Consider the following 13,281-nt stretch of genomic DNA (forward strand, 5'->3'; position numbering starts at 1 on the left):
ATACTCTTTCCGTTCTTTAAGTCTAACTTAAATTGATCGTTTATATGTACTTTTCTTATGAATTGACCATTTAACAGTAAAAATGCATTTTCTTGGCCTGTGTTGAGAGAATTTATGATGTTCCATAACTGCAGCTGCTGTATTTCCAGACCAGGCGTCCTACTTTTCCATTGCTCTTAGTGCCAACACTGCTGATTCTGGCCCTGGAGAAGAAGAAAAAAAAAAACCAAAGAGCATTTATCAAATACTGAATGCTTTTAGAGACCATTACAAAATGTGCAAGTTTGGCTCTAAAATCTTAACTTGGGCTCAGATCCAATTAGCACAAATGTAGCAGACACATGAAAGCTATTAAATCTAAAAAACAGAAATTACCTGAAAACATAAAACCAAAAGTTGGTGGCTGTAGGAGCATAAAACATGTGTTATACATTTTTTAAAAAGTGTTTTATGCTGTTATGACTGATAAATTTGTACTGGAAGGGGTTCCAATAACAAATAGTTATTTTGTCAAGAGCGACATCTGCTGTCAGAAACTAGAACAGCAGTTTGTCTTTAGGCCATACGGAACTTTCATGTTTTGGTACTCTCCGGACTCAAATATATGTTGCACACGAGCTATGCATGGCGTCCTTCAAGCACGGGCGTTTGTAAAACAGTGGCTGTCCATTCGCTTTTACTAATCAGATTTATCTGTTTATTATTTTGTATGTATATGTGGAAAGACTCGTAGCAATGGCGACTAGGACCTTATGTCGCGTCTTGCAGTCCCGTAAGTAACCGTTAGCTAATAGCATTGGCGCGTGAGCTAGCTAAAGTGTTGACAATTTGCGAGGTTCTGCTTTTATGCTAAATAAATACTTTTGTCAAAGAAGCTAATTTGACATTATATAGTAAGAAAAGCAAACATATGATCCTTGGCATGAGCTTAGCTTGTGTCATTGTCACAATACATGAAAAGCTAAACACAACTGTGAATGCTATTTCTTCCTCGTTGGTTATTATTGATGATGGGTCGGTGCGCCATGAAACAGGTCTGTGTTGAATTAAATATTAACCGGAAAAATATATATGGATTATAGAATATGTCATAAGTAAAACAAGAAAACATCTTGAATCCACATTTCCCTAATACAACAGTCCTGCATACACCTGGCATTAAAATGTTTCTGGAGTGACCAATATATGAACGCATAGGCAACGTGACTCGCCAAAATCAGTGAAAGGAAATAGATAGGGCATCAGTATTTATAGGTCTGCTAACTTACATTTATATCAAGCGTTATCGTGTGTAAATACACTGTGGGTTTAAATATTGTTTGTAAAGGGTGCCCCCAGGATGCCAAAGACTATATTTTGGCACTTGGTAAAAAAGCTGTTGTGTTCACCCTTACTGCACAAATAAAAGCAAACTGCACCTCCAGTACACAAAATATCTTTTAACCACAGGACCAACAAAATTTTAAACAAGTTATGCAACTGGTCCCGGTCACACTGTTGTCCAAATGTGGACCACTTTCAAAAGTAGTCTGAGGAACGTTCACCAGCCTAGTTCACATTGCCCACCTGCTAATGCCATGTTTGAGCAGGGACTACAGGGAAATAATTGTTTCTGACCTCATTTTATTTATGTACTTGCAGACTTCATTCATTGCACTTTAAAATTTGTAGATTGTTTAAATTTACTAATGTATTGGCTGTTAATTTATAATCTTTGTATTTTCAATCTGTATTATAAGTCATGTACTACTGACCTCTTGACCACATCACCCTTGACAAAGAGATGTTGATCTCAATGGGATTAAAAAAAATGTTTAAATAAAGGTTTAACGAAACAAAAATAAATAACTATTTTACTATTCATTGTACTAAAATAAAAATGATACTTTTATCCTACTGTATATTTGACTCTGAAAGCTAAAATAATTTTAAAAACTTTAATTTAAAATAGATATAACCTATAATCTTAATTCTTCTCCAGCTGTTTATTAGACACTTTGAGGCTTAACCTGCGGAAGGTTGTGCTCTTTCGGTGAAGGTTTAATCTGATAATGGACCAAACACTTAATGATTCTCGTGTCTTAATATTTATAAACACTAAAAATTCAAATGCGATCAAAAGAGTAAAATTCTGTTTTGATATTGGTTAAAAATCTAAATAACTATGATCATACAGAAGGATTATATACAGCAATAGTTCCTCTACACCTCTAAAGATCTATATCAATGCTGCTGCTAATTCTGACAGTTTATCCTGTCCAAACCTAATCCTGGCTTTATATTCCAGGAAAGACAGCCTTGAGGTCTAAAATCCTGTGCAAGATAAAGCCTTTGGCTCAGATGCTCATGTGACAGCTGAATTGGAGGACTCACAATCACTTTTAGCCCCACTCATAATAAGTAAACACTGAGCTTGGGAACATTTTCAGATTTCCATAATGTGCTCTAGTTTATAAACACTAAATTATTAGAGAGCCCCTTTAAATAAAACAATACTAATAAATAAAGATAAACCACCTCCTTTGAATTAAATTAAATGAATGAAAACTATTTTCTTAGTCCTGGCGGGAAATTGCATTTTTTTAAAACATATATATATATAATTTATAACTTATTTCTGTTTAAATTTGTTCCTCTATCCCGGCCCACCCACAGGCTTTGCATCCACTGCAGCATCTCTGCGTCCATCACCAGCTGAGGTACGACACCAGCGCAATGCTGTTTTCTCCAGAGAGCAGGCCAGGCAGAGAGCCTTGTACCCCCGTATTGAAAAGATAGAGGTGTCCATGCAGGGCCCAGGACTGGATGGCACGCTGCTCATTATGAACAGAGGAATGTCCACTCCACTGAGCTGCGCCAGACGTAAGTGGAGCATAAGGCTGTCGGCATAGTTGTAAAACAACCTGGAAATGGGACAGAATTTCCCCCAACTTAAACTTTACTGGAAGTATTTTAAAGCTGCACTCATATGAACTCTGTTTCTGTCAGATCTGACGGAATATCATGTGAACAATTCGGCCCTGGCGCTGGTGGACGGGGAACTGTGGCCTCTTCATCAGCCCCTCACCCGCTCCTGCTCACTCACTCTGCTCACATTCAAAGACAACGACCCAACACCCGTCAACTTGGTATGTCAATGACAAAAAATGTGTTGTTTTTCTTTTTCCCTTAATTTATATGCACTGATTCAGGAGAGTAAAGAAAATATTTACCCAGTGAGTCTGTCTCCTTCTCCTCAGGCCTACTGGCGTTCCTGCGCAGCCCTGCTAGGACAGGTCCTGGAGACGGCGTTTAAGGATGAGTACACCGTGGAGCTGCTCAGCACTCCAGATGTGCCAGGTAGATGTGTGGTTCTGATTGACAGCTGTCAGATACTAAAGTCCAAGAAATATCTTGGAAATATATTGTACTATTTTTATTCTTGGCTGTTATTATTTCTGTTTTCCTTAATATTATATGCAGTTAGACTAAATATAGTTGCAGTTGTTTGTCACTCATACAATTCTTGTTTGGATTTCCCTGCAGTCACTTCAGGGGCCTTCTGCTGCGATGTGGTCCTCGACCCTCAGCTCGACTCATGGACTCCCTCTGAGGTGTGTTGGACAAACCGCTAGGACGCCTACAAATTTTTACTGGATGTTGTTTCATCCATAAGTGACAATCTGTGCGCTTGTGTGTTTAAGAGGCTGGTGATGTGTTGGAGTTTTGACTGCAGAGCAGGAATTACTAGTTGTTGTTTCTTGGTTTGTGTTTTGATCTTTTTGGGGTGTTTATTAACCAACATGGCTTTCTTTCCAGGAGTCGTTGCGCTCTCTGACCAGAGGGGCCCTGCAGCTGATCCATCAGGACCTCCCATGGGAGCCTTTGGAAGTAATGCCATCTGTGGCGCTGGAGGTCTTCTCACACAGCAGGTAGATTTAGATCTGACTTGCAGATCTTACCAACATACGTCTTTAAATGGAACAAATATGAAGCTTCATCTTTATGCCTTTGTGTTTTCCTTAAACTTTAATTTATTGTGAGTGTTGTTGTTGTGTCTTCCAGGTGTAAACAGGAGGAAGTTGAACAAAAAGCATCACAAAGTCCTAAAGGCACTGTGACCCTCTACAGGTGATATGACACATTCATTTCTCACTGTATTTTCAGTTTCATGTCACATTTCTGTCAACATCGAATTTTAAATTCTATTATTGTTATGGATTTATATTATTGTAGATGTGGTGAGCATGTGCTGCTGAGTGGGGGCCCTCTGGTGGCCAGAACAGGCCTGTTCTCCCAGTTTGATGTAACAGCTCTACACAGCTTAGGTCAAGGATCCTGGGGACACCACAGAAGAGCACAGGGCCTCTCTTTGCCTCTGCAGCTACAGGTAGGGATATGTGTGTGTGTGTTTGAGGTGTGGAGGTATAACAATGAAATATGAAGACCTGAACAAACTGATGGCATTTAGTGCTTTCAGGGTGGTACAGTTCTGGTTCTAGCTTCAGCTCCATTCTGGAGTCTGAGAACCTAAATGCTTTCTGATGAACCGGCCCTCATTCACACAGGTTTAACTAGAACCAAAGTGGGCGGAGTTTACTCTACAGATGTAGTCATAAACAGCTTGGAGATTTGGTCCTGAAAGCTGAAGGTTAAGTCGTTCGTCTTCGTTATAACTTCCCGTTTCGGAAATAAAAGAATATATTCAGAGCAAATGCGTAAGCTGTCAGCATGAGCTTACATAAATCGTGCCTATCATTATATTAATTGGTTGCCAGGCAACATAACACCACAGTGGTGTTCAGAATGGGCTACCTAGCTCAAAATTAGGTTTACAAACCACCACCAGCTCTCAGTAAGGCCCTTTACTGGAAGTAGGAATCCATCTTCTGGATCAGGAATCTTATCTTCTGTGCTTGTATCTTTTATTATATTATTATATTTTACTAGATTATTTATATCTAATCAAGAATTATTTCCTAATCAGTTTGTGTAGATAGATTCATTTTCAAACTGTGTTTTCAGTTGTAAGTTTGGTGATTAACATGCTTTTACCATCCACATTTAGTCATGATTTTATTATTTTTTCCCCTCCCAAGAGTATTTAAACACATCACTGCAGTGAAATATAAACTGCATACATTGGTGACAGAGAGTTTTAGGCTTGTCTAAATTGATCCAGCTCAGGATTATTCTCATCAGTCTTCATGCAGTTCTCTACAATGGCAAAGATGTTTAAAGCCTGCCATCATTTGCAGGATGCAGATCTTCCCCATTCATATATGGGTCATGAATCCATTCCTTTGAACCTCTTGGGTCATCTGCAGTTAAGCTTGTGAAAATGGAGCCAGGCAGGCAATGGTGCATTGAGCCCACTTGAGGAGCAACTAGCATCTATTTCTTCTTATTCAAGGTCAACTCTGGCGAATATTTCAAAAAGCTTTGTTTATTTTTTCTGCATCTTGCTATACTTCTGTCCTGACTGGCCTCTATGGCAGTGTTGGTGACTTTAGCTCTTGTCCTGCAAGTTTTCCATGTTTCCCTGGTCCAACACACCTGATTCAAATTAATGAGTCACTGCAGAGCTTGATTGGCTGTTGAATCCATTTAATTTAAATCAGGTGTGTTAGCGCAGGGAGACATGAAAAACTTGCAGGACTGTTGCCCTCGAGGACCAGGGTTCCTCACCACTGCTCTAGAGCGTCGTCCCCACAGAAAAATGCTGCCATGACCCCGTTTGGCTGCAGGGATGGTGATTCTCAGTGCCTGCTGTGCTGTTTTAAATTGTGGTCACGTATTAATCTTTTATTCATCAGATCAGAGGAGTTTGCTTTTCCTGGTCTGAGCCATTCATGTGTCTTTTAGAAAATGCCCAGGAGGTTATCATGTGACCTTTATAGAGGAATGGCCACACACCTGTAAAGGTCTGAATGAAGAGAGGCAGTGGTGGTGGTTATTCTGTCCTCTACACAAAGCAACTCTGGACTTGTCATAACAAAGAGTCAGAATATTTATGCAAATGAGATATTTTGAGTCTCTTTGCTATAATTGCACTGAAATCTGGTGCATCTGATAGTTAATTTTGGTACTTTTTTGCCTACATGTGCCTGAATTTCATACTTTCGTTTCCTCTCTACAGGCTCACCACACAGTCTGGAGGAAGCTGAGACAACGGGCACAAAAACCAGTAAGAACAACAAACATCTCAGTTTTTTTTTTCTTACCTCAGACATCCATAACATCAAAGCTGAAGCACTGAGGCCAGCTTAAAGAGGGCTCTTAGTGTTTTTGGGGCATTGGTTTGAAATGGACGCTGGAGGCTAGTCCAGACGGCTGCCCGTTGCACATTCAGCCAGCTCCCTGGTTGCAGCTATCACTTCAGATTTCACAAAGCAGCCAGAGGTTAGGATTTAACATGGCTATTTTTATTGCACTCATTATGATGTTGGCAAAAACAGAAGATGCATCGTGGGCTGTAATCTCTAGGAAACAGCAGGTCCAATCCTCCTCATGAAGGACAAACTGCTGCTCACTGAACTCGACATCAAAAGCACAGACGCTAACAGGAGATCCAAGCAAAAAGTATTTTTAAATATGTGTCTGCATAACCAAGTTCGACTCGATTCAAACTAGGCTAAGAGTTAATTTTGGATGGAGCCATCTAGGCAAAATATATTTTGCTGCAACCTTTCTGGCATTCGCTGTGCATCGTTGATTACGTAATTGGATTAAAAAAAAAAAGATATTCATTAATAGACTAACTTAAAACGGCAGCTGATGACATGGTATGCTCCATGACCTACATTTTACTGAGTTTCAGGCATTCAGGGAGTTGAAATTGCTTTTTATTGGAGGCAAAAAATATGGACACCACAGTTGGATCGACAGTAGAAGCAGGGATTTGGATCACATCTTTCTGGAGTTTTTACAGGCACAGGATTAAAATGCAGGGCTGCTGCAGGAGCGGCCGGGCGTCTTTACTTTTTTGTGTTTTTATAGTCTTAGAGGTCATTGTTACTCATCGTCTTATCACCTGACTGTAATGCATGCAGCGTTGGGCATGCTTATGCGTATGAAGGGCAGCCTTGTGCCTGTCCTTTTTGTCCCATTTGTTAACAGAACATCTCCACCACTAATCAGCAGAAGAGCAATAAACTGAAGCAGGACTGGAAGTTCTTTGAAGGACGATTATACTGCAGTACAGGCAGGCCAATGTTGCCAAAACAAGTCATCTCTTGGACAGCTTTCATTAAAGACCACGAGTCCTTCTGTTTAACCACATTGCTGCAAACGACAGTAGTGACAACAATCTGAAACCCTGATTACTTTTATTATGACTATTATTGCTCATTTTTTGCTGCATTTGAGCATTCATATGTCTTGATTTAACTTCCTGATCTGTTAAAATGGGAATGATGGGGAAAGATACAAGAAGATAGGGCTGGGCGATATAAAATCTCCGATTTTTTATAACCAAATCCGATTTCCGATTTTAATCTTTTTTTTTTTTTTTTTTTTTTCTTTTACAAAACATAAACTCATTAAAAACATTGATTTGTTTATATAGATGAATGCCAGCAAAAATAAAGCATAATGTCGTAGGGCTGGGTAATATATTGAGATTTTCAAATATATCGAGACTTTATCAGACACAATATAGAAGAAGGGAATATCGTTTATATCGAGATAGCTTGTTTTGAGTTAACAGCATCTTTTCTTTTGCATTTTGCTCAGCTGTATTTTTGTTATGGTCATTGAAAAGTACTTTTCAATTTATTTTGTTTTAGGAACATTTAATTAAATATAAAGGTACTTTAATTTCTGCTGTTTTAATGCACATGTGCTGCTGAACCTTAATAGAAGTATATTTAGCACTGAAGGCTGTAATTTGGAACTGTCTCTTTGGTTACTTGACAAAAAAAATCTATATATATCGAGATATATATCATATATCATGATTCAGGTAAAAAATATTGAGTTATAAGATTTGGTTCATATCGCCCAGCCCTATAATGTCATAGCTTTTCCACCATATAAACGACTTCATATCTTACATAGAAATATGCGACACAGCTGCATCCGTGATCTCTTTCCATCTGGATCCTTATCATACAGGATCCACTGCAGAAATAATTCCCCTGATGAAGGTTGTCTCTTAACTAGGGTTTGTGGGCTAAAGTTGAATTCTGCATCTCGTAGAGAGCAGCATTTCTCACTGCAGTTATACGCACAGCTAAATCCCAGGCATGAGTGAAGAGTCACTTCACTGAAAATCTGTCAGACAAACACCGGTCTGGTGTGGAGGGAGGGATTAATCTGCTGCTAACTAACTATGGGAAAAAATCCCGATTTTCATAAAAATAAATCTCCAGAAATTTCAAATTCGATTTATTGATTTTATCGATTTATCGCCCAGCCCTACAAGAAGATAAAATAAGTTTGCGTTGTTGTTTCCATTTAGGTGTGTTTACAGCACAAGTCTGTAAATTGGGCTTAAAGCAATGCACTTCTCTCCATGAATCTGTTTGCATCCTAAATTGGCAGCATTCTTTTTTTAGGTTGGGGAAACATTAACGTGTCACTTTTTAAAAAATGTGAATTTAACTGTTTCCTGTTAGTGAGTCGCCAAAGCAGCTGAATAAATATAAGGACAACTGACCACGTCATACTGGGATGTAGGGCTTAAAATCATAATCGCAATGAGCACATTGCAAAAGAGAACGAATAATTTTCACAATAATTATTGTGTTGCATTTTCAAACCTGATCACAGACTAATTTTCCATAAATGACTGAAAGGCTGAAACAATAACCACAGGACAGGATCACATCCCTGGAACAGTTTTTAACAAAATGCAGATTTCTGTCTAATTTTTAGGTGTATTATAGGCCATGTATTATTTCATGTAATAATTTAAGATTAAGCATATGTGAGTTAACTTTTTCATTTGTGAATAGATGACTATATAATAATTAAACAAATGCTGCTCAACATAGTGGGCAACCCCGAGTGTTCAGGCAGAGGCTTCTTCAGCTCTGCTGCACCTCACTGTCAGCCCGAAACATCAGTTCTTTTTCATTATTTTATTTCTACAGAGTTTTTACTCTTAATTTATTTAGATAAATCATAATTAGCTGTTTTTTTTATCTGCAACGAAATAATTTGTTTTTATGTGTTAATAAATTAAATTTAAATCCCAAATTAAGCTGAAAGCATTGGTGGATGTTGGCACAAAACCTCTTTTTATGTAGCAAATGAAGCTTCATTATGTTATTTAGTATTCCCAGTTTACTTTTAGACGTTACAACTTTGATCCCACTAGACTTAATTGACTTATTCCTGCTTGAAACTGTCATTACTATTCTGCTTTTACATATTAATAATCAGGATGACCACTGCTAGTCGTTACGTTTAAGCTTGAACAGATTGAAACACACGTCATAATGTTGAGGAAACTCAAATTTCATAGATTTGTCCAGCTGAGAAGAGCTTCCATCCATGAACCTGATTTAGTGGCACATAATCAATGCCTGTAAGCATTTTAAAAGCATTAATAATTCTTCTGTTTGGGCTATTTGACCTCTTGAGGCCTTTAGTGGATAAAACAACACAGCCGTGCTGCAGCTTTTCAGGTTCCAGGTACATCTTTCAGCCTCTTGAGTCAACAAGTACTTTTAATTTTTGGGGGAATGCAATTAATTAACTTATGCTGCTTCCTTAAACCAGTTGTTTTTCTATTTTTAATAGATTTTTTTTTATTTTGAACCATTTTAAATCATTCGTGTGCTTCCATTCACTTTAACTTTAACTAACCCTGATATACAGTAAAAATGGGTCAAACCATGTTTGTTTAACTCTAAAATGTGTTAGATCCTCGTTTATATGCTTGATTTTAAGTAAATCAATCTGATTATTTTAATAATAGCATTTATAAAAGATGGATCACTCACATCTGTGGTTATATTCCGTTTATTTAAATAATTAGTCTGTTCAGTCTTCATCTCGTCTTTATTTTTTCCCTGTGCTGACACGATGGGAGAAAATCAGAACTAAATAAACTGATAACTTGTAGTCTCTGTTAAATGTGGTGTCTCTTACTTATTGCCTGGACCTGCTCTCATCAGGCCAACTTAAATCTGCTATTAGTGTCATTTTTTTGACTTAGATGTCAGATTTTTTTACGATACGGGGATGTAATCAGAGCGAAAAAGAATTATTAATTATTCCTTGTTCTCGAGTTAGAAATATGAAGGTTGAATTACCAAAATGGCAGCCTTTATATTAAAAAAATGTTTTGGTTTAAAGTCAAATAGAGTCAAAAAGACATATTTGTTTTTTTATTTTTATTTTATTTATTTATTTATTTAATTGGAAGCTGATTTAAACCCTATTTACCAGATGAAAACTACTAATTGCAACCATCCCTAATCAGTGTGAATTTCCTCCCATGTATCCTTGTAAGTATTTAATTAATTGAATATATCCATAATAGATGTAATCCAATATTCTGATAATAAATATAATTCTTTACATTAGCTGATATGGTTGTATAATGTAATACTAAATGCAGGCTTCTCACTTAGTCCTACCTGCTGTTTCCTCTCATGTTATGAATTTTGATTATAAGTTTTATGTTGCTGTCATTTTGTCTCTTTAGTAAGGTAATAAATGATCAGATTTAATGCTTTTAGTTAAATAAAAATCTCATGTTTTTGGTTAGATTGTTGATAATTGTTAATCTGTGCTATTTGTCATGTGTAAGAAGTGCCTCAGCTGTACATAAACATGTCAGGAGAATGAGCTCATTTGTTTATTATACATTTTAAAAAATTAACATGGTATGGTCCGTCCTAGCCTGCACTAGGAACAGGTTTATGAAAGCAGCAAGGCGTGGGCGGGCTTGTTTCGTGAGCCGGCTGCAGGCGGTGGGGAGGCATGTCCCCCGTCTGCCTCCAGCTGGTGCTCCAAACACCGCCGCCCACACTGCACACTGACTCCTGAACTGGGGAGCATCCTGACCCAACACCTCTCCACTCTCTTATAGTGGAAAAAAAAAGAAAATTAGTGAAGAACATAAGCTTTGACAAGCTTGTAAACAAATGATTTGCAGCTGTTTTTTTGTTTTTTTTCTTTTGCTTACACAGATAAACATCCCGGCACCTGAAGAAGCGACTCCATCCCCTCCTGAGTCGGCTCAGCCTCCAGCCGCCACTGTTTGACCTTTCACTCATGTTTGCACACTTTACGTGTATCTGACTGTAACTTTTATTCAATAAACGTTAAAAAATCTGTGAGGAAACTTTGTTACTTTAACAGGCCTGTTAGGCTGTAAAGGAGTGAGAGTGAAAATGGATACTAATAGAAATGTGTCAGCAGTTTGCTCAACAAAAGCTGTGTGTATGTACTGGCCGAGGGTTGGGGAGAGGTGCAGCTGTTGTGTCTATCAGTCGTTAAACAGGTGGCTCTCGATCTGATGAGTGTGTCTGGCCAGCTCAAGGTTTGGCGTCCTTTAACTTGTTTTCTCTAGGATTCCAAGCACTCCAACACATATGACACACCAGTCGTGGTTTCCGCCAAAAGTACATCATCATTGTCAGGAAATGTTGCTGTTGGAGCCCTAAAAAGTCCCTGAGGACTTTCCAAAGGGATTAATAAAGTATTTCTTCTTCTAAATTTCCTTAGAACGTCTACGTCTTGATATAAAACACTTCGCTACCTCATTGTAAGGTCATAAAGGTTTCCTTAATAGAAAGCTGCAACAACAGTTTGTGTTACGGTAAATTTAGCCCACCATTTGTGCATCAGTGCAGGTGGTTAGCAGCTGCTTATCATTAATTACTGCTACTTGCATAAAGAAAACTGAGCCTTTCCAGCCATTTTGATCCCTTTACTGCATTTTTTAAGTAAATTTAATAATTTAATAATAAAAAAAATAAAATAAAAAAAAAAGTAAATTTAATAAGTGATCTGCTTGTTTTAAAATTCTTTCTCATGTTAAAGTTGCAAAATCTCCACAACATAAAACAAATGAAAACCATGCAAAGCCTGTGGCCAGAAAACTTAACCCCTGTGCAGCTGTTGCACCCACTCAAGCATCCTAATACTACCACCCCCACCCACCCAACACTGACAATGTGTGAGACACACCCAAGGACATATGCTGTGGACTCTCAGGACAGCCGCAGCACCTGCACCAGTCGAGATGTTTGAATCCGTGCCCTGAATTCCTCGCTGCTGTAATGCACAAGAGATGTTTAGAAATGACTGCTGCGCCTGTGACCCTCCCGCTAAATTATGATTAAATTTGAATAGCTACTAAAAACACTGGAATAATGCACTTACATGGAAATTAATTTATAATGTCTCTGTTCTTTTTATACTCAAGCAAGTGCAGCAGGCTGATGATGCATTCACTCTTATTTCTTAATGTTTACCAGCCGTAATGTGCAGTTAGTATTTATATTATGTCCTGCCTGCACTGCAGCTTTGGATGCTGTTATGATCTGACAGCATCTGGCGAAAGGAGCTTTAACGCAGGTTAAACTGGTCAACTTGAGTCTTTGTAAACACTTTGATCTCAGATAATATAGTAATTAGGAAAAGCTCAAATAACATCTAAAAAATCCTTAAAAAAAAATCTGTTTTGTTTCTATTAAATAAATTTCCACTAATGTGTCAATTCTGATAAATAATCAACATGTATACAAAGTATGCTTCTTTCCCTCGTAGCTGTGTTTGGTTGATTTTTTCTCCCCTTTGACAATACCAGTTGTTATTGTATTAGACATCATTGGAAAGCTTGATTAGTTCTCCTTACTGTGAGGTTCAACTCGTAAGGATCAGGATTCGGTGGGATGAGGAACACAGCTAAATGTGTAAGTAGTGCCCCCCCCCCAAAAAAGTGCTAAAATCCCCTGCTATATTTGCCTGTTGGCATTCACATTTTTTGTGCAAAGTTTCCATTGTTTTACTTGGACAGATAAGAATGTTTGACCTTAAGTGTCTGGCTCTTCGTCACCTCCAGTAAACTTTTCCATTCTTCAACAGTTGTGTTGCTGCTACTTTTTTTTCCATCTGAATGAAGTAAAATATAAATATTTCTACTTGCACTGTATCTACAAAAGCACACTTAACAGGAACTATGGCTACTTGTTTTTTCTTCATTTTGATAATATACTTTTCATTTAAAAGATGAAAAAAATACACCAAAATTCTTTATCATAATCTGTTTAATTGAGGATTTTAGACGTTTAATCTGTTGAAATAGCCTACTATAAAAAAAAAAAGTAGCTGGGAATAATT

General features: G+C 37.8%; 1 protein-coding gene across 1 annotated transcript; it reads left to right on the forward strand.

Annotated features, from left to right (window-relative positions):
- The first annotated feature begins 595 nt into the window (after nucleotides 1-595).
- On the forward strand, nucleotides 596-11,268 carry mrpl39 (mitochondrial ribosomal protein L39). Its single transcript, XM_041979226.1, has 10 exons — nucleotides 596-772; nucleotides 2,656-2,862; nucleotides 2,989-3,128; nucleotides 3,240-3,339; nucleotides 3,526-3,593; nucleotides 3,799-3,911; nucleotides 4,045-4,110; nucleotides 4,216-4,369; nucleotides 6,119-6,166; nucleotides 11,124-11,268. The coding sequence occupies exons 1-10, from the start codon at nucleotides 736-738 to the stop codon at nucleotides 11,196-11,198; spliced, it is 1,008 nt and encodes a 335-aa protein (XP_041835160.1). The 5' UTR covers nucleotides 596-735; the 3' UTR covers nucleotides 11,199-11,268.
- Nucleotides 11,269-13,281: the final 2,013 nt, after the last annotated feature.

Source organism: Melanotaenia boesemani, chromosome 24, assembly GCF_017639745.1.
Source record: "Melanotaenia boesemani isolate fMelBoe1 chromosome 24, fMelBoe1.pri, whole genome shotgun sequence".
In the NCBI taxonomy this organism is placed as follows: Eukaryota; Metazoa; Chordata; class Actinopteri; order Atheriniformes; family Melanotaeniidae; genus Melanotaenia; species Melanotaenia boesemani.

Coding starts and splice junctions, on each gene's coding strand:
- mrpl39 (XM_041979226.1), top strand. CDS start 736: ATGGCGACTAGGACCTTATGTCGCGTCTTGCAGTCCC. Junction 773..2,655: donor ATGTCGCGTCTTGCAGTCCC/GTAAGTAACCGT, acceptor GCCCACCCACAG/GCTTTGCATCCACTGCAGCA. Junction 3,594..3,798: donor ACTCATGGACTCCCTCTGAG/GTGTGTTGGACA, acceptor CTTTCTTTCCAG/GAGTCGTTGCGCTCTCTGAC.